We start from the raw sequence: 26,161 nt of genomic DNA on the forward strand, positions 1-26,161 counted from the left end.
TACAAATAGCTTCACATCGGTGTGGGCTCAGGTCAGTTTTGCTGTCAAATGAGTTATGAAAATATTCTTGGTTTTCAGAGAATTAGAACTTTGGAAATGAGGACCTGTATTTTTCCTACTAGAGGAAAATAGACTCAGGAGCCCTAACTCAGCAACTCCATGGAAAAGCAGTGTTCTTTGTTCTTAAAATTGCATTCTACCTTGTCTACCTTCCACCAAAAAGAACCTAGACAAATAAAGGTCGGAATTGGACTTGTTATTCATACATTTGCATTGATTTAAATACATTACATACAATTTCTACAGTGCATTAGAACAATACAGAGGCAGCAGGACTCAGCCCAGCCGCTACTCCCTGACACTGGGGGACAGCGCCTATAGCTGGCAGAGGGCTGGGCGATTCCATGAGTGCCACCCAGAAGCCTGCCCTGGCACTCTGGGCCCCTGGCTCTCCCAAAGTCCACATTCAAGGCAACCTGAGTATAGGCTTCAAGGAGAATGGAGATAGGCCAGGAAAGGATGCCCCCCACTCAGGACTGGGACCAGCCCCCTTGTACGTTGGACCCAATTTCCTTCTCCTCACAGAGCTGGTCTGGATGAGGGGAACATACAGACCTGTTTGGCTGAGGGAGCAACCAGGCTCCTCAGGCTCTCTTGACACCCAGGTAGGGAGCTTTACCACACGTTTGTGTAAAAGATGTCTATGGAGAGCTAAACACACCTGGGTCCCTTCTGGCTTCTGGGAGCCCTGCTGCTCCTGCAGTCTGAGGGCAAACATTCTCTCAAACCTGGTCCCCAAGGCTAGTGCCAGGTCAGCTGACTAGGATTGTCAGGGTTGGGGCCGGCTGGAGAAGTGTGCCGTCATCTACAGGGCATGCACATCCAGCTCCCAGAGACTCTTCCTGTCAGCTGGACAGAAGCCCAGGACAAGCTGGCTCCTGAGGGCTGGAATGGAAGGGGCCCAGCCTGGTCCTGGCATAGCTGATCAGAAGGCTGCACATCTCTGCTCTGCCTCCTGGATGGCGGGAGCTGGGCAAGCAGAGGGCACATAGCCATAGTCCTCGCTCCCTTTCTTTGGTTGTTTTTCAAACCTTCATGATAATCTTTCCAAGGCTGATTGACCAATCGCCAGATGCCAGAAACTTGAAGAGTCCAGTAGCACAGGGTTGACCCGTAGCCACAGATGGCAGGCACCCTCTTAACTACGTCCTGAGGCCGTTCTTTGCTTTGGTGTAGAAAGGACTCAGACACCCGGCAAGGGGGACAGCTGAAGGAAGAGAGACATGGAAGCAGGAAGATGCACACTGAGCTGGGCAGGCACTGGGAAACAGTTTGAAGGTCTCTCTCCTTTGGGTCCCACCTTTCTCAAGAAGCCATGGAAAAACTGGCCTGAAACAAGAAGTCAGGGAGCAAAGGGCAGCTACCAATTAGGCAGAATACAAGTCCTGTTACCTCCACGGTCCTAATATCCTGTTCTCTTATGAGCTGAGACCATTCCAGAACCCAGACTGAACCCCTAAGTCAAAAGAGTTGAGGAAAACTATCTAAAATAAGAGGAACAAATTAGAGGACTGAGAGAGTTTATCACCTGTGGCGAGGGTAGAGGACTCAGGAAGCAAGGCTGGGGTAACTTTGCCCATAGACCAACCGTAGCTCCCAGCACACACTCACGCCACACGGATCGCTTGTAGTGCTGGGGAGTCCACACCCTCCCTCTTGACTTTGCCTGAGTGGTAGGTTAGCCGCAGGCCTGCGCTACAGTTTGGGTCCCTAGCAGGGCGGAGAGCAGAGCCGATCTATAGGGTCATATACAGAACTGCTGGGAGGTCTAAAGCAAAAGTACTCCCGCCATGCAAATTGCATTTGGAGGCTTTTTAGTCAGCCTATTGCACTGATAGGAGAAGGGGAAGACGACTTGGCAATAACCCAAAGGAAGGGTGTGGCTTCTGTCTGTTCCAGCTGCCAGTCACCCAGCTGCCTTGGTCCATGGGTGTGAGGGAACTGGGAGGCACCTGAAAGTCCGGGTCCATGCAAATGTAGGTCTGGATTCGAGGTTTCTGACATGAGAGGAGCCAGGATTCTGCCTGGGTTTTGCTAATAGTATTTCAATTTGTTTCTGTTATTTGTTTGTTTGTTTCTGATGCAGAATATAATGAGGAATTGCTAGAGAGCAGGGTATCGGGAGGAAAGGGAATTTCCCAGCCTGCCCCCAGGAGACGCTGGAAGGAAGATGCTCCTTCCCTGGCATCTGGACTCCTTGCATGGAGCTCCAGCCCTGGCAGCACTTAGGAGGGCCCACCAGCACTTACTGTCCCTCTGATTGTGCTTCTCCCAGTGCTTGGGAAAGTCCTGAGGGGGTGGCGAGCAGAGAGGGAGGGCTCTCAAGGGCACTGCTCTTTCCTCTGGCTTCTCTGGCTTTTCCTACAACCCATGCCCCAGGCTTCCTCCCAGCCCAAGTCTCAGACAATGCGCCTTTGTCTCAGGCTACCACCAGGAAAAGAAAGGCTTCCGACTCTGAAAGCTCTGTGTGTAGGACTCGTTAGCAGACCGCTGGTGGGAACGGGCCGTCTCGACAATCACAGGTGGCATCTGGACCAGGTGCAGGGGACTCTTGTTATCTTTCAAGGCCTGAGTCAGATTTAGGATCTGTAGTGGGAAAAATGAGATCAGTGAGGGTCAGGCCTAGACCTCCAGGTCTGCCTCTAAAGGGAGACTGGCAGAGAGAACGCTCCTACAAATCAACAAAAACATAAACAGCACCCCAGTGGAAAACTGTACAAACAGGCTATTTACAAAAGCAGGAATATAAGTGGGCAATATATAGAAAATGGAAACCTCTCTCGTCATTTTAAATTACAAATTACAACAAATATCTCCGATCTTTTGCCCTTCTAGTCAGTAAAGGTACAAAGACGACAGAGTTAGGGAGAATTCAGAGACATGGCTGAGGAGCTAGATCATGGGACAATCTTTCAGAAAGGCCAGTGGACAATAAAGGCTTAAATGTGAATAGGTTTCTGACTCAGCAATTCTACTTTCAGGACTAAGGAAACAGTCGTTCACACACACCAAACACAGTTTCAACCAATACAATCCAGTATTGTTCATAAAGTGAAAATGATATAAATGCCCAAGAGTATGGGATCAGTTAATAATTTAAGGGATAAGGAACAATTTAAAAAGATACTTTATAGTATGGAAAGCTGATCACAATTGTTATTAGATATAAAAGAAAGGAGATAAAGAACCAGTATTATAATGTGACTCCACATTTATTTTCTAAAACACTATCTTCCTATCTACCTATCTGCAGAGAAAAAAAAGCCTGGAAGTTGGCATGATTACATCTGAGCCAAGGAATTATAGGTGATATTTATTTATTACTATTTATCCTTATTTTCTGATTTTCCTACAAAGACCATGTATTTTAAAAAGCCAACATTTCAGTTGGATTCTCCTTCTAATGCTGTCTCTTCATCATCTTTTTATTTAAATAAAATTTTTACTTTGGAATAATTAATAATTGTAGATTTACAGAAAACTTGCAAAGATAGAACAGAAAGTTCCTGTATACCATTTACCCAGTTTCTTCTAATTTTAACATCTTATATAACCACGGTACATTCAGCAAAACTAGGAAATAAACATTGGAACATTACTGTTAACCAAACTCCAGACTTAATTCAGATTTCTTTAGCTTTTCCAGAAAGTGCTTTTTCTGTTCCAGGATCGCATCTAGGATACCACACTGTATTTAATTCCTTATCAACTTTTGTCTGTATTTTAGAGATATCTCAGATGTGTCCATGGGGACACATTTTCTCCCCCTTGTCAAAATTAGAATACCATTTATCTTCTCTGGTAGGACAGTACAAAAGCTAAAGCTGTCCTATGACAGCCTTCTTTAAACAACTAGATGTTGACGATTTGCATGGCCTGGCCTCTCAAATCACACAGACACACAGCCCTCAGGCCAAATATCCTTGGCCCACAGAGGCTGCCCATAAAGAGGCAGAGATTCACCTGGAACAGAGGTCAGAAGTCAGAAGTGGATCCTACCAGTGATTTATTCCTTTTTTACGTTTGTTTGGGCACTTGTCTGCATCCTACACTGCGTCAAAGAGCTTTGTGCACAGATCAAAGTAGAGAACTAAAAGGAGGCTCAAGCAGATTGTGCGGGAGACCACCCAACTTAAGAGACAGGATTTTCAACCTGCTCTGGCTGGGTCTTCCTGTGCTTCCTTTGGGTTCTTGGGTTAGAAGCTGCTTTTTGGGTTCTTTGGGTTAGAAGCTGCTTTTCATGCATGCTGAAGTATGGGGGTAAAATGTCACTTGTCTACTACTTCCGTGTTTCCCCCAAAATAAGACCTAGTTGGACCATCAGCTCTAATGCGTCTTTTGGAGCAAAAATTAATACAAGACCCAGTATTATATTATATTATACCTGGAATTATATTATATTACATTACATTATATATTATATAAGACCAGGTCTTATATTAATTTTTGCTTCAAAAGATGCATTAGATCTGATGGTCAGGATAGGTCTTATTTTCAGGTAAACACGGTTACTTTCAAAAGATTTGGCCAAAAAAAAAAAAAAAAAACTAGGGAGAGAGACAAATTATATAGATATAGATATCATTCAGATAGATAACACATAGAGATATGAGATAAAGCAAATGTGGCTGACTAAATGTAACAACTGGTAAGTCTAGGAGAAGATGCTATTATTTCAACTTCAGTGAGGTTTGAAATTTTTCAAATTAAAAAGTTGAAGAAAAATTTATAGCAGGCACATAATGTTAAAGAATAAAGAATAATGCAAATGTTATTTGAAGAGGTTTTGCCTCAGACCCTGCATTCTTTATCTAACTCCTGATCAGAAGCCTTTCTGGTGAGCAACAGGTACCACTCAAGTCCATCTCTCTGGGGGTTCTTCACTCTTCCCCGTAGGCTCAGGGCCCTTGTACAGCCCACTCTGTGATTACAACTCAGGTAGGTAGACGGTTGTAACCTCCTTTCCTTGCGGTACATCAGATTTCTGTAAGGCAGAGGCTCATTTTGCTTTGGTGTGTGATTGGATGTGACTGATAAAGTGGGAACTTACACGCTGGGAGGAGCTGGATGCCCCCGAAACTTTATGGTGTTCTATTGGCTAACGCATATTCAGTATTTCAATCTGCCAGGCACTACTCCAACTGTTTTAAATCATTTATCTCCTACTACTCGTATGAGGTAGGTGCTGTTATTAATGCCATGTTAGAAATGGAGACAGTAAAAGAAGAAATTAAGTAACTTGTCCAAGACCTCATAGCTAATAAATGGCAGAGCCAGGATTCAAACCCAGGCACTCTGACCACAGTTTGTGCCCTTAACCACTAGGCCATCCCAGTTCTCTTTTGGAAGACTTCAAAGTGATAAGTAGAATGTCAGTGCCGATAGAGTTTTTCAACAACATTTCAAGCATATTCTTTACTATGCTTTGGAGGCTCAATAATGCCCTGGTGGTTTCCTTGGCTCTCTTGGAAGGTGAAGTGGAAAGAAAGAATATGACATAACTATAACAACGAAAAGTATAACCATAGCCAACAGATGAGTGCTTACCACACTCCAGGCATTATTTTCATTAAACACTTGATATGCATTATCTCCTGTATCCTCTGGCCACCTCTGCAAAGTATTATTACTGTCCCATTTTATAAAGAAGGAAGCAGAGGCTCTTGTCCAAGGCCACGGAGCTTGCAAGCAGCAAAGCAGTCTAACTCCAAAGCCTAATTCGTAACCACCAAGGCACACATGGCCTGCCTTGAGCAACTTGAGAACAAGGGACCACTGGATAAATTTACCAATGAACTATCCAGCAACTGGCACAGAACTAAGCACATCGTAAGTTCTCACCAAGCACCGAATACCATGGAGGAGGTGGGAGATTGGGGAGGGCTATCATTCCTCTCCCACTGATTTAGGCAGTCACAAACATGTATGGTATAGACTGAAAAGGGTACAAAATACAAGCTTTACACATTTACTCAGCACGACCATATAACCCTCCCAGAGAGATCCCAGGGATGACACCAGGAGGATGTCCCAGGCTTACCTGTCCCCGCATGACAGCAATCTGCTTATGAAACTGACCCCTGTCGAAACCAGGATCTTTCTGCAAAGGAAGGGCAGAAGGAGACAGAGCCTGCGTGAATCCCTCTGAAGACCCCAATTAGAAACCTGCTAATAAAGAAAACCTACACAAGGCTTATGAGGCTTAGTGAAGTTAGCTACCACCCCATGAACTCCCCTTTTCATAGTTGGGGAAATAGAGAACATGTAAATATCTTGTCCTGAGTCTCATTATTAACTCTAAGGAACTCTAGGCTCTAACGCTCCATTTGAAAAGGAGCTCGGCAGATACACTGCAGCCACAGGACACACAGGATACACACCATTGTGATTCATCACAGCTGCCAATTATTTTTTTCAAACCAAACCAAACTAGGTCCTGCTGTCCACATGTGGGAATCGTTCCTCACTGGCTAATGCAAGTCAGAAAGGTGTTAGCCACGCTCTCTTGGCTTGTATCGTACCAATGAGGAAAAGCTTCAGGAACTCCTTCTCTAAGGTCAGAGGCTAACCTTCCCGGGACTCACCTTGAAGAGTTCATACAGGTCCTCCTCCAGGTCCTTGACAAAGTTCGGGTCTGATATCTTTGGAAGAATCAGATCTTTGATCTCCTGAGAGAATGGGACTTTTGCCTGGGGCAACCAGGCCCAATAAAAAGGATCTGAGGAAAGGAAAGGTCAAAAGCACAGCTGGTGTTGAAAAGTCCCTTTCCACATGTGTCCTCCACTGATCAGAGCAGCACGAAAGGCAGAACACCCCTCTTTCTTGATATACAACAGAAAAGTTCTAAGAGCTGTGAACCCTAACCGTTACACAGTAAGTGGAGGAACCAGGATTCAAACCCAGGTCTGCCTAATCCCAGGGCCTGTGCTCCTTCCCAGATATTACATGACATTCCAAGATGCAAGCTATTGAGAAAAAATTACTTGCTCCTGAGACACTGAGAGGCTTTTTTTGAAAAGCCTAACTAGTGCTGCAAAGGGGCCCCGACCTGCATCTCTCCCTCTATCTAAAAGTTTCTCTGTTATAACGGGGCAGGAGCTGGCTTCCAGGATGTCAATAAGGAAGACAGAACACTGACAGTAGCTTATATTTAGTCCCCAGAATAAGAAAAATGCAAAGCAGAGATGAGAAAACTCAACTCTATGCTTCTAATGGGAATCATGTAAGGTATAAATTATAGTAATAGCTTACATTATGGAGTCGTTGCCATGTGCCAGCCATTGTGCTCAAGTGCATGAGCTGCATTATTTCATTAATTCTTAGAACAATCCTGTGACACAGGTATTATTATCTACCTCACACAGACGAGAAAACTGCAACCAAGCAAGAGAAGAGGCAGACCACAGTGGTCCTGAGACTTACATGCCCTCCAGGAGTCAGGGTGCTTCAGGGGGAAAGCCAGCCCATTGTCTATGGCAGCCACCTTGATAATAGGCTCCTTCACCACTACCCAGTCTGTGTCCTAAAGAGCAAGGAAAGACTAACTACTTCGAGTCACATGTGCCTCAGGCCCTTTCAAGTAGCAGCAAAGCATCCCATCTCAGCCTCCTCAGGCACCAGTCATTATTCAACCTCTGAACCGGTTTCCACATCGTTACCTGAATTTAGTACACTTATGGCACCTCTAACTTGACTTGTTCAAGGTTCTCAGAGTCCCTTCCTCATCTTAGAAAAAGTGCATTTCCCCAGCAGTTGCCACAGTCGTTGGTAAAAAGGGAAACGACAATAACAAAAGATAACTATAAGCCATTCCTCCTAGGGAAAGGCAATGAGATTCCTGAGGGTATAAAAAAGAAAAGAAACAAATCAGAATCAGTTGGTCAAGGTCCTCCTGTGTGGACGCTGACTCAGATTTCAGATGCCACTTCACTGGTGGTAACCATATTTTTCCAATGAGACAAGAGAACCATGGAAGATAACAGTTGGCTGCTCTTGCACAAGGGAGTCTGTTCCCCTGCTTCAGTGATACATAAAAAGGACAAGAGCTGAATGTAAAAAGAGGGGGGCAGGCTGCCTGTGACAGCCTTTATCAAACTCTCTCAGGCTCCACACTTCAGGTTCACTGGTGCCATCCTCAGGAATAGGGCACCTGGGTCCAGGACACCTGCATCAGAATCCCCTGGGATACCTTATGAAAAGTGCAGAGTCCAGAGTTTTACCCAACCTAATGGGGGAAAGAATCTGTACTATTTTTAATAAGTGATTCAGATGTACAAAATTTGAGAATGACTATGAAAGAAGAAAGTAAAAACACTACGAAGATGTGTTACCTAAACTTATTGTGGTAAACATTTCACAATACATACATGTATCAAATCATCCCACTGTACACCTTAAACTTACACAGTGCTATATGTCATTCTATCTCAATAAAGCTAGAAGAAAAAAATAAAAAGACGTTATAAGGACTACAAACCAACATCACTTTCCTTCTCCACGTAGCCTTCCTATTAGTTTTTTAAAATGTGCAGACTGAGAGGGAGACAGAAGTGTGGTGAAGTATGAAAAGAATGAGAGAATAAAGAAAGCTGCAGGAAGCAGCTTTCTCTAAACTGATGTTCTGTGGAATTGTGGTCTGTTGTGAAAAAAGTGTTCCCTGGTCAAAACAGTTTAGAAATCACTGGGCCAATTAAAATTAAACAGGTTCATTTACTGCACAACTTCTCAGATCTTTACTATGTGACTGTGCATTATGAATCTCTAAGAAAGGCATAAAGTATGTCCCAATCTTATTTGAACTTTTCTTCAGTCTGTTCCTATTAATATCATTCAGTAGCACATTCCTGAATAAACAGATAGAGGAAAACTCTACCAAATATTAACCTATCAATTTTAAACACATGTGCTATCTTAATTCTTCTGCATGCATATACTCCACCTCATCTCCTTCTTTATTATATAGAAGAACGTCTTACCCGAGAGCTAGAACTATCCATCGGATAGTCATATTTAATCAGCCAGTTGTCGTTGCCTCGATCTGTGAACAGAAATATAAAGTTATCAGAAAAAACTAGGGCAACTTTCATTTTCATGGTGGACTAGGTGTTTTGGACACTTGGACGAATCATTCTACTGAGCACACTACAAAAAAAATGGGTAAGACATGTTAAAATCTCTTGAAGGCTTTGGAAGTTTGAAGAAGACCATTACGAGTTAGTTTCCGGAAGAAAAAGGAAATCCAGACAAGAAGCCCAGCATTTGTGGCTTCTTTGCCCATAGAATACCTACTGATTTGGGAAGAGGCTAAGAGGTAGGATGACTGGTTAATAAAAGTTGACTATTCTGTTTATTTGTGTATGCTCAGAAAGTCTCCATAATAATTATTAACGACAACAGTATTGCCTTACACTTTATATAAATGTATGTATATATGCATATATACATACAATTATATATATGTATATGTTTATACACATACATGTATAATTAAAACACATGACGTTCATAGTATAAAAGTCTGGAGATGGGTAAATGAAGCTCAAGGTTTCTAAGATCTTTGTATTGCCCAGGAAAATAGTAAAAGTACCAATTAACATTAAATTTGGAAAATCAAGAATTAACATGGTAATCTTTAGGGTAACCACCAAGAGAAAAGACAAAAAGTATACAACTTCTAAGCTAAAAGGGGGAAAGGAAATAATTATAAAACAATTTAAAAGAAAGTAAGAAAGAAGAGGAAAATAGATCATAGAGAGAAAAAGAGAATAAAAAGGCAGAAAACACAGAAAGCAAATAATGGTAGATAAAAATCCAAACATATCTATATATACATTATAGATAAACTAAATGCTCTAAAATTAAAATATAACAGTTGTTTCATTGGATAAATAAAATTGATAAAATTTTAGCTATTAAGATTAAGGGGGAAAAAGGGAATACTCAAATTACTAAACTCAGAAATTAAAGTGGGGACATTACTACTGATTCTACAGAAATAAAAAGAATAAAAGAGTACCACGAGCAACTGTATGCCAACAAACTTAATAACTTAGATGAAACACAAAACCTATCAAGACTAAACCACAAAGAAACAGAAAATTTTGAGTACAGCTATAACTAGTATGGAAATTGAATCTGTAATAAAAAAAAAAATCTCTCAACAACAAAAATATCTCTCAACAAATAATAGCCCTGTACCTGATGGCTTCACTAGTGAATTCTACCAAACATTTAAAGAACTAACACAAATCCTCTTCAAATTTCAAAAAAATGAGGAGGGAACACTCCATAACTCATTCTATGAGGCCAGCATTACCTTCATACCAAAATCAAAGACAAAACAAGAAAACTACAGACCAATATCCTTTATGAGTATTGAAGCAAAAATCCTCAACAAAATACTAGCAAACTGAACTCAGCAGCATATTAAAAGGATTATACAATATAACCAATATTTATTGCTGGAATGTATTTTCAACATATGAAAATTAATCAATGTAAAACAACACATTAACAGGTTGATGATCTCAACTGATGCAGAAAAAGCATATGACAAAATTTAGTATCCATTCATAACAACACTCAACAAACTATGACTAAAAGGAAACTACCTCCACATAATAAAATTCATACATGAAAAATCCATAGCAAACGTCATACTCAATGGTGAAAGACCAAAAGCTTTTCCTTTAAGATCTGGAACAAGGCAAGGACGCCCACTTTCATGACTTCTATTTAACATAGTGCTGAAAAACTAGAGCAATTATGCAAGAAAAAGAAATAAAAAATAAAAGGCATCCAAATTGGAAAGAAAGAGGTAAAATTATCTCTGCAGATGATATGATCATCTATGTAGAAATCCTAAAGATTCCACACACACACACAAAAAAACTGTTAGAACTAATGGATAAATTCAGCAAAGCATCAGGATACAAAGTTAACACAAACAACCGGTTGCATTTCTAGAACAATCCAAACAGAAAATTAAGAAAACAATTCCATTTACAATAGCATCAAAAAGAATAAAATACTTAAGAATTAACTTAACCAAGGAGGTTAAAGACATGTACAATGAAAACTACAAAACATTGCTGAAATTTAGAAAGACATAAATAAGTGAAAAGATATCCCATGTTCATAGACTGGAAGACTTCATATTGTTAAGATGCCAATAATACCCAAAACAATCTAGAGACTGAATGCAGTTCCTATCAAAATCCCAAAGATGTTTTTTGCAGAAATAGAAAAACTCATCCCAAAATCCATGTGGAATCTCAAGAGATCTTGAATAGCCAAAACAATCCAAAAAAAGAAGAACAAAGCTAGAGGACTCACACTTTCTGATTTCAAAACTTACAACAAAGCTATGGTAATGAAAATACTATGGTACTGGACACACTGTAAAGACAGACATACAGACCAATGGAATAGAACAGAGTCCAGAAATAAACCTTTACATATATAGGATCAAATGATCTTGACAAGGGTTGCAAAACCATTCAATGCGGAAAAGACAGTCTTTTCAACAAAGATGCTGGGAAAACTGGATCTCCATATGCAAAAGAATGAGGTTAGACCCTTAGCTAACATCATATACAAAAATTAACTCAAATGGATTCATGACCTAAATCTAAAACAAAAACTGTAAGATTCTTGGGGCCAGCCCCGTGGCTCAGGCGGTTGGAGCTCCGGTCTCCTAATGCTGAAGGCTGCCGGTTCGATTACCACATGGGCCAGTAGGCTCCCAACCATAACCACAAGGTTGCCGGTTCGACTCCCGCAAAGGATGGTGGGCTGCGCCCCCTGCAACTAACAATGGCAACTGGACCTGGAGCTGAGCTGCGCCCTCCACAACTAAGACTGAAAGGACAACAACTTGACTTGGATGGAGCTGATGAGTCCTGGGAAAAACACACTACTGTTCCGCAATAAATAAATTAAAAAGTCCTGGAAATACACACTGTTCCCCAATAAAGTCCTGATCCCCTTCCCCAATAAAATCTAAAAAAATAAAAAGAAAAAAGAAAAGAAGAGAAAAAACTCATCCTGATCAGGCCCTCTGATATGATACAAAGGCCTGCAAGGCGCCAGGCTTTCCCCCGTGCCTTACCAGTCTGGCACAGGGCAGAGGACCCCCTACAGCTGCTCACCAGTGTTGCGGATGATGTAATCCAGCACCACCAACCGCTCAAACTGCAGCAGTAGTTGGCGGTTAGTGTTCTCAGGGAGAGGTTCTGCTTCAAAACGCCGTAGCCAGTAGTCTGCATCTTTGTAGCCTTCAACAAAGAGCTGGAATGAACCAACCTACAACCAAGAAGGAAGGATAAAAGTATTTCCCTACAGCCCAAGTTCAAAGATCCCAGGGCTAAGCCAGGTACCCACTAAGGCCTTGCGGGTTTTATATCAGAGAAGGATAATGTTTTCAAGGTCTTTAGTTCTTCATCTCCTTGCAAGTACAGGAGAAAAGGGTGACCGTGACTGCCCATCCTAATTCAAGAAGCCCATCCAAATGGTCAAGAGGAGTAAAGTGAGAAAGTTAGGGTCTTAAGTCCTTGACAGAAATGAGGAAGACAGGAGCCTCGGGGCAGACTATTCTCATATCCATATGCAAATCTATAGGCAACTTGCTTTGCCACTTGGATGGCTATGCCACTATAAAGCATCACCTTTCATAAGCCACACAGGTGTAGTCTGTACCTTTGGCGGTAGTCCAATGCGGTTAAACCGCTGCCCAACTTTTGGCACTTTCTCTAGTGCAAGCCGCTTGCCCCTGGACTTCACTCGGTCAATGGCACTATAGTTGAAGGTCTCACTGGCCAGGTATACTACCTACAGTGGAAAAAGAAGAGATACCTAGATTAGAGTCAAGTTTAAGGAACTATGGCAGAGAATAGCTAGATGCACATCAATATGTTCCTCTTCTAGGGCACAAAGAAAGAATGCATTTTTCTCAGCCTTCCTGGTGACTAAGATAGAGCTTTCCTGCTGGCTAGTTCGATCCAATGGAATATGGACAAAGTGATGTATGAACATCACTTCCAGGCCCGGCCCCTAAAATTTCCCTTGATCTGTATCTGTAGATGGAATGAAGGGCTCTGAGATAGCAGAGCCACATCATAAAAGGACTCTAGCTAGACCCCTTGTCACTACATGGAATGACATGGCATCTAGGAGAGCTGCCTAACTGGCATGGATCTATGATATGATCAAGAAATAAACTGTATATTACGTAAATAAATTGCAGCTGTATATTATGTTAAACCACTGTGATTCAGGGTTGTTACAGCAGCTAACATGAATTATGCTGACTAATACAGCTACCTCGGGTTAAGAGAAGATGGCCCAATACCTATTTTCTCTCCAGATAAAAGCAAATTGCAATTCATTCTATACACTTTTATCTCTTTTGCACTTTGTACTATGCACAATTATTCACATGAAAAAATAAACATTAAAGTTGGTTTTAATTTTTAGTGGATTGCTATATATTCATATTTATGCAGGCTCTATCTGGAATATTATGCAAGAAACTAGTAATAGCAGCTGCCTCTGAGGAAGGAAATTGAGTGGCTGAAAGGAGTGGGAGGAACACTGAATTACTATTTGTTCACTCTCCTGTGCCTTCTCATTTTAGCACTAGACACATGCATTGCCTATTCAAAACAGATTTTTTTACTAGGCCATCAATATTACACTTGATCGTCAAATCATGGTGACATCACCATAATCCATAACACATATGTACATCTATTATCACACTTTTCATATTGTCTTGTGATTATCCATATGTGCATCTAACTTCTCTCTTAAGACTAATGAAAGTAGGGGCGGAGGAGAACATATTCACATAAGCATTTCCAGTATCTAACACAGGGCCTGGCACACGCTCAAAAATATTAAGTGAATGAATGAATGAGTTACAAGTTTCTTTCAGAGACAGCAACAAGTTTCTTTCAGAGACAGCAACACGTGGATTTTAGTATATAAATACCTGAAATCAAATTTCTAAGAAAATTCTTTTCCTAAGCCTTGCAAAATTCACTACAAGTAACAAATTATTTTGCCCATGAACCTTACAGACAGAGGGAAGCAAAATAATTCCCCCTCCCCCCCAATCTATCCATCCATCCCTCCTACAGTGAATGTGCAAGGTACTGTGTAGGCTGGCAATTTCTACCTTACAAATCAGGAAACTCAGGCACAGGAATAAAGGGATAAAAGAGCTTTCCTAAGACTCTCTTGCCAGTTTCCACAGTAAAAAGCCTCGCTCTCTCAAGCCATAAACCACCTTTCCCACCATCAGATTTATTTGTAATCACTCTTTGCCACAGCCCCCTTTTTCTCTATAACGAATGCAACTATCATCACCTGAAACCCGACAAAAGCAGAGAGCAGAGAGAGCTAGCGAGTGAGAATTAGAGCCTTACTATTTGAAGCTCCATTGCAATGTGAGTCCCGTTTCCATAGTGACAGATGGTCTGATCAACTGGACAGAATCCTGTCACAAGGGTGGGGAGGTGGGGGGGGGAGATTTCCTCTTACTATTCTCCAGCAGCTGTATATTAAGCTTGCCAAGTTCTGTCTCATCTCAGTCTCATAGAAGACAAGTATTTTTGTTGTTGCTGGCTGACTTTTTGATGCAAAAGTTCCTCGGGCCTCATTAAGGTTCTCTAACAGGGAAAGAAGACCAGAGATGGGGAAGAAAGGGATTGTGGGGGTTGACTTTAATGATTAAAAGTCATAAAAATACCACAGACTAAGATGTATGGAGTGTTTACATTGTGCCAGGCACTGGGCTATGCGTTTTACATGGATTATCTTGTGTAATCTTAATAGCCACCCTATAAAGTAGGAACTATTTATATCCCTATTTTTATAGTGAGGACACTGAGCAGAGGCGGTGGGAGGAGCATGGTCTTAAGCGACTTGCCCAAGGGTTACCCAATAAAAAGCTGCAGAGCCAAAATTCAAACATAAGCCCTCTGATTCTTAGGCCCTGCCCTCCAGAAGTACAGGCGGCGCAGGCAGGCATGGAGCCAGGGGAGCTCTGCTATTTACCTAGTGAACAAAGGAAACTAGGTGTGATGAGCAAGGAGTATTTAAAAGAGCTTCTCGAGTTTAAGAGGGGCCTAGGAGGAGGATTTCAGGTTAAGCAAGAGATCTTAGGAGCATTAATTATTATACAGGATGGTCAAGTGTGCTGTTTAATTACAGGCACTGAGAGGAAGACGTAAGCGGAAGGGAAGAGCGGAGCAGAGCCAGGCACTGAATCAGATGTCAGATGGGAGCTACAAACCTGGAATTGGGATCAGACATTCTCTCCTAGACCTGAAGTTGAGTGGGGGGAGGGAGAGGGTCTCTGGTATTGTTTCTCATGGTTTGACATTCACTCACCGATTTCACTGGTACTTATGGAATGCTTACTAGAAGTATAGTACTTTGCTACGTACTGAGAAGGGGAGAAGGAAATCTCAAGAAATGGTTCCTGACTTCTACAGACTCATAAACTAGTTTGGCTTATTGTTTCGAGTTTGGTGACAAAGAAACAGACACAGTTAAAGCACAGTTAAAGAAACAACAAGCACATTTTCTTCTAAAATGCCCTGGGAAAACAAAAAACAGGTTTGAAGGAAAGCTCCTGTCTCTTCTCCAGTCTCTTTGCCCAGAGTCTACTACCTAAACCTGTGAAGCAACCTTCAAGCCGGGGTTTTTAATCTACGGGTATGGTCCTACGGGGTCAACGGATGGACTTCAACTGGTCTATGAACCATCCCCTCCAATGACATGCAAAACAATAATTGCAAATATGTGTATATTTTCAGGGAACAACATCTATAGTGTTCCTCAAATTCTCAAAGAGGATTAAGACCTAGAACTAGAAAGACACCCCTGCAGCCTTAGGGCATCAGATCAGAGTTCCACCTTAAGTTGTTAATAAACCTCAAGTAGCCACATACTCAATAGGACACGTCCTTAAATGTCCATATGCTGACTAGCAGATTTATTCCCCTCATAATCCCTGGAAAGGCTCACGGAACAAACACCCTGTGGTACAGGGGTTCTTAACCTAGCCTCAGTAAATTTCCTGATATTGTATGCAATTAATTCTGTTTAAGCATTTTTGCGGAGTGGGAAGGGATATGATCCAGACCCTTCATTAAAACCTCGACTAAGTATGTAACACATGTGTGTGTACAAATTCGTTCTCAGTGTGGGTTTTCCTTGGGGAACCCAAATTTTGTTATGTTCAGATAAGTACCAGAATCCCACAGCATAAAGATGGGTGAGAAGAATTCCATGTCAGTTCCCTGTAGGGGTTCAGGCCAGATCTTTACTCTAACCCTCAGCCCATTCTAGAGTCCTCCCTGCCAGACCTTGCATAAGTGCTTGGCTGACATCAGCTAGTCTATTCTAGAATGCATCTAAATCCTGGAATGGTTTTAAGCTCAGAAATCTGAGACAGCGAGTCACAAAAGCAGTTGGGTTTCTAACCAGCTTGGGATTATCTGGAATCCAAAGATGCGGGGAGCCCACAGCTGTGCATCAGAGGGTCAGTGAACTTCCTGAGATTGCAAAAAACCTATGTGTATCCTGTTCAGGATGTCTCTCATCAGATGATCAAAGCATGACCCTAAACCTACGACCACCACTACCACCCCACAAAAAAAGGCTGAGAACCCGAGACTCAGGGCCCTAACTGGACCTAATGGTACCACTAAGATGTAGCAGGGCTTAGGCCCTGGGAAAACTGGCCAGGCAGTAAGGCTCCCTGGAGACAGGTCACTGACCTTTGTACGGGGTACAATGTTAAGTTCCAGTTTTTGGTCCACCAGGCTGGCTCCTGCCTCTGAGAGATAGCCCTGGTTGAGCACAAGGCAGTCACGGCCAAAGCAGCAGGGACAGCACAGCTTCTGCAGCCACTTGGTCCACTTTGGGTTAAGTTGCCCATATGGCTCCTCATTCTTGGGTTTGAAGACAGCAGTGATCTTCTACACAAACAAAAGAAAAAGAGGACATCAAAGGCAAGTTGACTAAAGTAGCTCACAGACCAGATCAGCAGGAATCTAGAAAGAAATGAGAGGGCATGGGCAGACAATCCCGACATAAGTCAGACACTGGCTTCTCCCCAGCTTATAAGGGGAAGACACCAGTTCAAGCGTGCAACCAAGAGACCCACCGATAGAAAGGGCTGTGGCCAAAGAGGGTGCCAAGTCTGGCATATATGGTACAATACAGATTTTAACACCATCAAACCCCAACTTCCAAGGTACATACATACATACACACTACTGCTCTGCATCAGTGATGTAAAGACTCAAAAAAATTATCAACTGAAAGGAACTTAGTAAGGTTTTATGTAATGAGGTTAAGAAAATTCCTTCATCGATGGTTGATTTCTTCTATTAGCTTTACTATCCTATCCCCTGCGTGTTAATGAAACTTTACAATAAAAAGTTTAGGAATGACAATGGAAGGGGCGGACAGGCGGCTCAGTTGGTTAGAGCGCAAGCTCTGGGCAACGGGGCTGCCGGTTCGATTCCCACGTGGGCCAGCAAGCTGCACCCTCCGCAGCTAGAATGAAGTCAATGAGCTGCTGCTGAGCTCCTGGATGGCTCAGATCGTTGGAGCGCGTCCTCTCAACCACAAGGTTGCTGGTTTGACTCCTCGACTCCCGCAAAGGATGGTGGGCTGCACCCCCTGCAACTAACAATGGCAACTGGACCTGGACTGCGCCCTCCACAACTAAGACTGAAAGGACAACAACTTGACTTGGAAAAAGTCCTGGAAGTACACACTGTTCCCCAATAAAGTCCTGTTCCCCTTCCCCAATAAAAAAAAGAAAAAAGAAAGCAATGGAAGAGAAAAATCACAGCAGGAAAAAAAGAATCTTCTATTTCGTTAAAATGAGGTTCTCATAAGTAATTCTGATAGGCAAGAGGTCAGGACATGAGAGTCCACAAAGATTAAATCCATCTTCTTTAGCAGATAGTAACTTAATCCTCAAAGGTCCTTGGAAATATGGGTGCTGCTGCAGCCTAGAAACTAGGGCCCTCTCTACTGAAGGTTTCTGCCCCAGGCCAGTCAGCCTTCTGAGCTTGTTCTTCATTCTTTCATTGCCTGCAGCCCCCAAACTGCATTTTCAAAGGAAGAGAAGCAAATATGTTATGCAAGTGATTCATTTTTATCATATGATGCTCCCTCTCCTCACCCCACAGCCAACTTCAGCTAGTCTGGGTCGTAAGACATTTTCTTGTGGGTGTCACTTCCTGAATGGCAGCTCACAGCAGACAACATACACCCACCCACCTGCATTAAGTAAGTACTCATATTAGGAACTGGCTAGGCGCATGTCTCCAACAATGTTTGGTCAATCTTAAGGCCAGTTCCTTCAAGCCCTGCAAGGATTTTAGAGGGCTAGAGAAATACAGGACTCTCCTTGACTCTCCAAAACAATCAATTTATTCTTAAAGAAAAACAAACTTAATTATTCACTGGAAAAAATCAAGTGTATATATTCATATCATAAATCAGAATTACACTCGTATTCAAAGTGGCAAGCAAGAAGCCAAAATTAGCAATCTTCCTCTCTGTCTCTGCTCCCCTGGAATCCTAGGCTCTGAATCACACAGCATCTTACCACTGAGAGAATGACTGAGGAGTATATTATAACTCTCTGGACGTGGGCAGTAAACCACAGGACAATGTGAGGCATGTCCCAGAACCCAACAGTCCGTTCAACTGAGGCACAATATGGAGTTCAGTAAGCTGGTCCCCAAAAGCGAGAACAAGATATTCCTACTAATAGTGGGGCTGAAAAATGTCAGGGCTGAGGCTTAAATACTTCCACTTAAAATAAACTGAACTTGAAGGCCAAGATTGCAGCCAATCATCATTTATAGGCTGACTTTTCAAACATCTCAGTTTCCTTTCACCCTAAGAAAAATTGGAAAGCATTTCATCAACTCTAAAAGCATTAGTAATCATGGTTATCTCAGTACTACAAGAGTTTCATTAAATAATGTCTGGGGCCGGCCCAGTGGCTCAGGTGGTTGGAGTGTGGTGCTCCTAACGCCAAGGCTGCCTGTTCGATTCCCACATGAGTCAGTGAGCTGCGCCCTCTACAGCCAAGACTGTGAACAGCTCTCGCTGGAGCTGGGCTGCCAGGAGCAGCCAGAGGTTGGCGTGAGCTGCGGTGGGCTGCTGCAGGCTGCTGTGTGCTGCTGCGATCGACAACCTCGACAACCGACTGCCTCAGCCGGGGGAGTGCAAGGCTCATAATACCAGCATGGGCCAGGGAGCTGTGTCCTACACAACCGGAGTGGGGGGCGAGGTGGAAGAAGTAGGGGAAAAATGTCCCAGATGAGGGACTGGTAGGGTAGGAAGGATGGAAGACAGGACATTCAGACAGAATGGGAGACAAGTGCCTTTCAGGACTGAGTGTAGGCCTCAGTCCACTTAAATTCTGCTAACATCTGCCCAGTACCTAGTTTGCGCCAGCACTCTTTGGGTTTCCTACGTATATACATAAAAACTACCCTGGCCTAATTTTCAAAGTTAATGTTCACTTCACATAATCAACTGTGTTACTGAATACTCGAGAATATTCTCCTTATTCATAGAAAACAAACTCTAAAGCCACTCAAATTAGAAAGACACCCACCAGTATTTGGTTGAGAAAGAAACTGACCACTGCCTAATTTTTCTTACCATCCTCTCCTCTAATATATTTTCAATTCCTTTATTACATTTAGGAGAAAGCTTCAGTTTGATACTTAGCACCCACCCACTAATCTCAAATTAGCAAAGGGGGTGAGGTGCAGGCAGCTTGAGTGGTGGCAGTCCATGAAGTGGGGGATAAAAACAGAACTGCACAAGGAAGTAAGAGACCAGTAAGTGGCTGGTGCCAGGACCCCATAACCAATTACTGGACCCTGGAACCCAAAGGGTTTCCTGCAGCTAGCCAACCGCCAAAGGAAGATGATATTATGCTCTGCTAAAGAGGCTTTTTCCTCCAGGAACCTAAAATCCAAGATAGTTCAAGCACATCACTTATATTACACAGCGAAATATACAGAAATGACGTTTAACTTTACTGTAAGTTTGGTAAACATTAAGTGGACATTTCTCAAACATTTTGGTCTCAAAATTCCTTTAAATTCTTAAAACTTATTAAGAACCGCCAAAAGCTTTTGTTTATATGGGTAAAATCTATATTTGCTGTGGTAGAAATTAAAACTGAAATGCTAAAACTATTTATTAACTCACCTAGGAATAAAAATAAACCCATTACATGTTAATATAAGTGAGATGTTTTATGAAAAAATGTATTTTCAAAAACAATTTTTAGTGAGAAGATTAGCATTGTTTTACATTTTTGCAGATCTCCCTAACATCTAGCTCACTAAAAGACAACTGTATTCTCATATCTTCCTTAATAGTCAATCTGTTTCGATATCACACATCAGGCAGCCTCTGGAAATCTCCACTGTACTGTCATAAGGAAATTAGAGTAAAAAAGGCAAACAACGTCTTAAAATTACTATGAAAATAATTTTGACCTGTGTATCCCAAAAGGGACTCCTAGGTTTCCTTGGGCTACACTCTGAGAACTGCTGTATTCTGTATTAGAGGTTGGAGGGAAATAGCACTCCTTGACTTAGCTATTTAGGTGGAGAAGTCTCATTTACATGTTAACTCTTACAAAAGCGAGGGATGGGCTACTCCAAAAATATTAGACCCTGAAAGAAGATGGGATCCAAATAGAATGCAGTGAGAGATTTGGCCTGTATTTATTTTCCTATCCACCAACATCAACCTCACCTACTTCACCCATTACAACTTGTGTCCTGGGACAGCTCCCTGTAACAGACGGGATGATACTTAAAATCTCAAGGACTACATTTATATATGATATTCAAAGTTGACTGCCTCTTAACATTTTAGTAAAAAAAAAAAAAAGTGATTCTATTTGAGATCTTTATTCTTTATTTGGCCATCAGTGTGGTTCTCAACCAAGTGTAAGGACATCAGAATCTCGTGAAGGGCACAAGTAGCTGGAAGAAGCACATTCAATATTATAACATAACTTTATAGTTGAAATGGGGAAAAAATACTGTACCATTTTCAAAACAAACTCAGTGGATAAAGTATTTTTAAAAGGTTGAAATTATTGCTGTAAGGTCAAGTTCCTAGAACATGTGAGCAATACCTATAAAATTTTGAAGCAACCGTGTCTCCCCGAAAATAAGACCTAGCTGGACCATCAGCTCTAATGCGTCTTTTGGAGCAAAAATTAATATAAGACCCGGTCTTATATTATATTATACCCAGTCTTATATTATAGTAAAATAAGACTGCGTCTTACATGAATTTTTGCTCCAAAAGACGCATTAGAGCTGATGGTCCAGCTAGGTCTTATCTTCGGGGAAACATGGAAATACCAAATAGGATTATCTAATGAATGACTATTCTCAATGGTCATGAGCATCTTCTCAAAATCAAAGCACTTTTGCCTTATGCAATGCTAATGTATCCAAGAAAGCCTAATCCCGAGGTCAGTAGGCATATAACTTAAAAACAAAATACTCTGATTGAACTCCCATTCAGCAGGAACCATGCCAGGGATTTCCAGGTGTGATATCTCATTTAACCTTCTTAATAAATTAGTGAATCACATACTAGTCTATGATTCTTGGCAATATGAACATCTCGTATTACTAGCCTCACGAAACAGAAAATGCTCAAAAAATACTTTGTAGGTGATTGAGTATTGAGACCTGAAGTGCAAAGATGTAAGAGAGGAGGGTAATAGGAGCACTGTTACCACGACTTCTGATCTAGCATTTTCCGTCTCACTGTTCCAGGTCCTCCCTTGCTTGCCCTGAGGGAGAAGCCATCCCCTGTCTCAGAAACTGCTGTTCCCCCCTCTTTCTTGGCCACGGGACCCCTGACTTTCAGCTGGGCAAAATAAAGACTATAGTTACCTGACACTACTTGCAGCTAAGTTCTGGACAATGAGATATGAGAGTCTGGGACGACACCTAGGAAATGCCTTAAAGGCAGGAGGCACACTCTCCCTCTCCCTTTTTGTCTTCCAACTGCCTAAAAAGCAGACAAGATGCCTGCAGTTTGAGCAGCCATCTTGGATCATGACGTGGAAGCCACATGCTAAGGATGGCTGATCAGCTGGATTTCAGGAAGAGAATGCATCCCTGATAAATTGAAATGCCATGCCAGCCCTGAGCGGCCTGTAAACTGCTTTTATGAGAGTTAAATGTACTTTTACTCAAGTCATTATTATTTTAAATTTTCTGTCACACATAGCCAAACTGAATCCTAACCAAAATGGTAGCTGAAAAGAGAAATCAGAGATTCAGATGACTGACTGTCGGAAGCAGCAGAGCAGAGTGGTTAGGAGCATGAGCTCCAGAGCCAGTCTGCCTGAGTCTGAAGCCTGCCTCCCACTGACTACTAGCTGTGAGGCCCTGGACCAATTATTACATCGTCTGCCTCCATGTTGTCCAGCTGTGCGGACAATAATGGTACCTATCTCTGGGCGTGTTATGAGAATTTAGTGAATTATTATTTGTAAAGCACTTAAAACAGTCCCTGGCATATAATGAGTGCTATCTAAGTATTTTTTAAGTAAAATAAATAAACACATTTGGAGTAGGGCCAAAAATGACAAGACCAACTATGTACAGTAAGTCTGTGGGCCAGTATAACCCACCACAGTATTTAGGAAGTGGTCCTCTGCTCTAAACCACACTTTCCTCAGTGGGAGCAGGATGGTTACATTAATAAGTTTTGTCAGGGCATATGTGTTTTGATTTCCCCTTTAAGAAAAGACAGTGGCCAGGAAACTGGCCAGGAGACAGGGATCCTGCAAATCACCAAGAAACACACAGTCTGTCATTCTCTGTGGCCTATGTACTGAGGTGGTAGTACTCTACCTACCAGGTTAGAATTGAGAGATCATATTACTCCCACCTGTCAGGGCACCTGATCACTTCTCGGCTAACCTGACACACTTCCAACAGAGCTGTAACAATGCCATGAAAGAAAAACAAAAACCTTCCTCCTGCTCCTGGCAAAGATAAGCAATCAACAAGCAAAAATAAAAACCACTCATTATCTTAGGTGTCATTCTGGTTCCCAAATAAAAAGATGAAAGCATCTTGCTAATATTTAGGACACCCAGCTTTCTTTTCTTCTAGAAGTGATGGTTCCCCTTCAAGCTTTCACTTTAACTCACTGCTCCCTTAAAGAACTTGGAAAGACCTATGACTCTCCCCGCCCCGGCACCTGGGGAAAACAAAGCTTTCCCCAACTCAGTCTATGCTGACGCAGTTGATGGCAGAATTGCTCTCTGGTTCTTGACAGTAATTCAGGGACAACACCTGGGAGAATAACCAGATCATTCAGTGAACCTAAGCAAGAGCTACACGTCATGGTCCACGCTGGCCACTCAGCACTCTGATCAAAACAGCACACCATCCATCTAAAGAGTTCACACAAGAGAAATGCAGGGAAAATTTGAAGGCGTTTTGACACCCATCACTCTTATAACAATAATATGTTTTTCCAGTAAACCATCCTGGCCTGGTTGGTTTGAGAACTTTGGCAGAGAAGACTTGATATTTTTTGACCTGCAGTTCTCAAAAGAATAAAGGTCAGCCACACTGAAAGATCACCAGAGACATTCAAACTGCAAACCAGGAAAATCTATCAGATTGCCACTGCCTGCCCTCACTCCATCTGAAGCTGCTACAAGCGGAACAGCTAGAAATCTTGGCTGGCTGTCTTCAGAACTCAGAAACTGGAATTATAGTTTGCTCCAATCATTAACCTTAGTTTTTCTTTTGTTTCCACAGAAATGCCTCTTATTAAGTAACTGACTGCTTGCACAATACAGGTCTAACTTTGAGAGCCCACCTGCATCACTGCCTCCTGAAATAAGACATAACTGTTTAATTGAGCTGACATACATATTATCAAGACTAAGTGAGAAACTGGTTCAATGAGATGGAGCAATCTACCAATTCAACTTCTTGAGCTGGACTGTGAAACTTCTTGGGAAGTTTCAAAGGCGGAACTAAAGGGGAGCAGAATATTCTACTCCAAAACGTGCCACTTTCACAGGTGGACTGTTTCCAACAGAAGGCAATCAAGAGCTAGCAGACTCAGGAAAAACTTTCACCTCTCCCTTAACTGCCTAAAAATATTTAGACAGGGGTACCTGGCCCAGAAAGAGAGCTATTACCAGAAATAACTTTTTTTATCTGTAAGACTTACCTGCACACCGCAGGTAAAACATCTGATTACCAAACACCTGCTTTTCTTAACTTCCTTGTGAATTGTCCTCCTGCCCTTTGACGCTTCAGGCCCCTATCCCTTAGCTCAGGATTGTATATAAGCCTCAATTTACCTGACTGCCTAGGGTCTCGTGTTTATGGGGTTCCTGTAACCTAAGAAATCAAATTTGTTTTCCTCTTGTTTTTTAAAAAAAGAATAAAGGTCACCTCTCAGCTGCTCTGGTCACTCCATGGCTCATCCCGTCCCATCCCCCTTTATACACATGCAGGGGACAAAATAAAGGTCAGCAAACACTCTGCCTTAGCTGAAAAGTAAACTACTCATAGTCCTGGGAGAGAAATGAAAGTAAAAGGCAGCTGACAGTCCCATGATTCTAAAACTCCATTCTAAGCTGAGGAACCGTAAAAAAGGATTTGAACAATTTCCCAAAAGTGAGCAATAGCCAAGACAGATGAAAACTGGTGATTTCACCCACTCTGCCACCATCGTCTGCCAATAAGAGAACTGGGAAGATGACAGCAGACATAACTACAGCACAGAACGCTGCAACTGAAACCGCAAGAGTCCCTGATGGATCACCCGTCCTTCTTCATGAACAGCGACATCACTGGTTTGGTCCAAAAAGAGAGAAAACCGGGCCCGAAACTCAAATCTGTAAATCTGTAGGTTAATGGCCCAATAGCAGGCTTTGTAGTTTAAAACTCAGGAACCCACTAGAAAGCAGCATCTCCCCGCGAATCACTGCCCAGAGGCCGATTGCCCCACCACACCGCTGGGCCCCTCGCCTGTATCTGGTCAATTTCCTCTTTTCATTTTCGCTCACTCCTCCCCCACCAAATAGATTCTGATTTATTTCTTCATTCCACAGAGTTTCTGCATCTCCAGTCCTCCGTGGCATTCCAAAATCCTGCCAAGGGGCTCCGCACTGTGAAGTTTATCCCTTTTGCAACCTTTCTTTCAACGCCCCCGGCCTTCTCCCTCTGGCTGTGCGAAACCCTAAACTCCCCTGAACAGGCCCACCCTCCCCACCCCGCTCTCACCCCCTGAGGGTCCTTGACGAAGTAGCTTCCGCTGGAGCCCTGGTAGATGCGCTCCGGGAAGATACAGCGCTCGATGGCCAGCTCTGCCTGCCGCACCACCGCCTCGAACTCGGGGTCCTCCGGAAACTCGTTCCGCTCGCTGTGGGCCTGCGCGGCATGCGCCGCCGCCGCGGCCTGAGCGGCCAGGGCTTGGGCCTGCGCCGCCACACTTTGGGTCTGACCCTGGGCCGCCGCGCCCCGGGCCCGATCCAGCAGTGGCTGCCGCTCCCGGTCGTGGCCTGGCGAGCCCGGCGGAGACGGGACCAGGCCGGCCGCCGCCGCCACTCGGACCGCGCCCCCCGGCACCTGCGGAAAGTGAGCTCCAGAGCCGGACGGGAAGGTGTAGTCCGGGGGTTGGGCCCGCTCGGGGGACACTAGTGGGCTCGTCTCGTCCATCCCTCAGGCCGCCGGCTCCGGGACCCGGCGCGCTGCATACAGCTGAGATCCCGTCCGGGACCAATCCGCAATACCTCCAAACCCCACCGGGCCAACCAGCTCGCGGTGCCTCTTTGGCCCCGCCCCTACCTACCCTGTTTACTTGGCGACGCGTAGGCACGACCCCTCGCGCGCTAACACTAGCCAATCAGAACCAGCGCCTACGCAATCCCGTCCTCCGCATATTTTGCTCGCCACCTTCTGTGAGGACTGCGCATGCTCTAGGAGACAAACTTGGGTCAGACGAGCCCTCAGTTCTTACCAGCCCCGCC

At 43.1% G+C, this 26,161-nt stretch overlaps 1 protein-coding gene across 1 annotated transcript; it reads right to left on the minus strand.

The window, feature by feature from the left end:
* Nucleotides 1-235: 235 nt before the first annotated feature.
* PI4K2A (phosphatidylinositol 4-kinase type 2 alpha) lies at nucleotides 236-25,946 on the minus strand. Its single transcript, XM_033131122.1, has 9 exons — nucleotides 25,416-25,946; nucleotides 16,848-17,048; nucleotides 12,757-12,888; nucleotides 12,210-12,363; nucleotides 9,036-9,097; nucleotides 7,483-7,582; nucleotides 6,645-6,778; nucleotides 6,101-6,160; nucleotides 236-2,646 (listed from the first exon to the last, which is right to left on the minus strand). The coding sequence occupies exons 1-9, from the start codon at nucleotides 25,848-25,850 to the stop codon at nucleotides 2,485-2,487; spliced, it is 1,440 nt and encodes a 479-aa protein (XP_032987013.1). The 5' UTR covers nucleotides 25,851-25,946; the 3' UTR covers nucleotides 236-2,484.
* Nucleotides 25,947-26,161: the final 215 nt, after the last annotated feature.

The sequence above is a fragment of the Rhinolophus ferrumequinum genome, chromosome 16 (assembly GCF_004115265.2).
Source record: "Rhinolophus ferrumequinum isolate MPI-CBG mRhiFer1 chromosome 16, mRhiFer1_v1.p, whole genome shotgun sequence".
NCBI lineage: Eukaryota > Metazoa > Chordata > Mammalia > Chiroptera > Rhinolophidae > Rhinolophus > Rhinolophus ferrumequinum.

Coding starts and splice junctions, on each gene's coding strand:
- PI4K2A (XM_033131122.1), bottom strand. CDS start 25,850: ATGGACGAGACGAGCCCACTAGTGTCCCCCGAGCGGGCCCAACCCCCG. Junction 7,583..9,035: donor TGGATAGTTCTAGCTCTCGG/GTAAGACGTTCT, acceptor CTTGCTCTTTAG/GACACAGACTGGGTAGTGGT. Junction 6,161..6,644: donor ACCTGTATGAACTCTTCAAG/GTGAGTCCCGGG, acceptor CTTCCTTTGCAG/AAAGATCCTGGTTTCGACAG.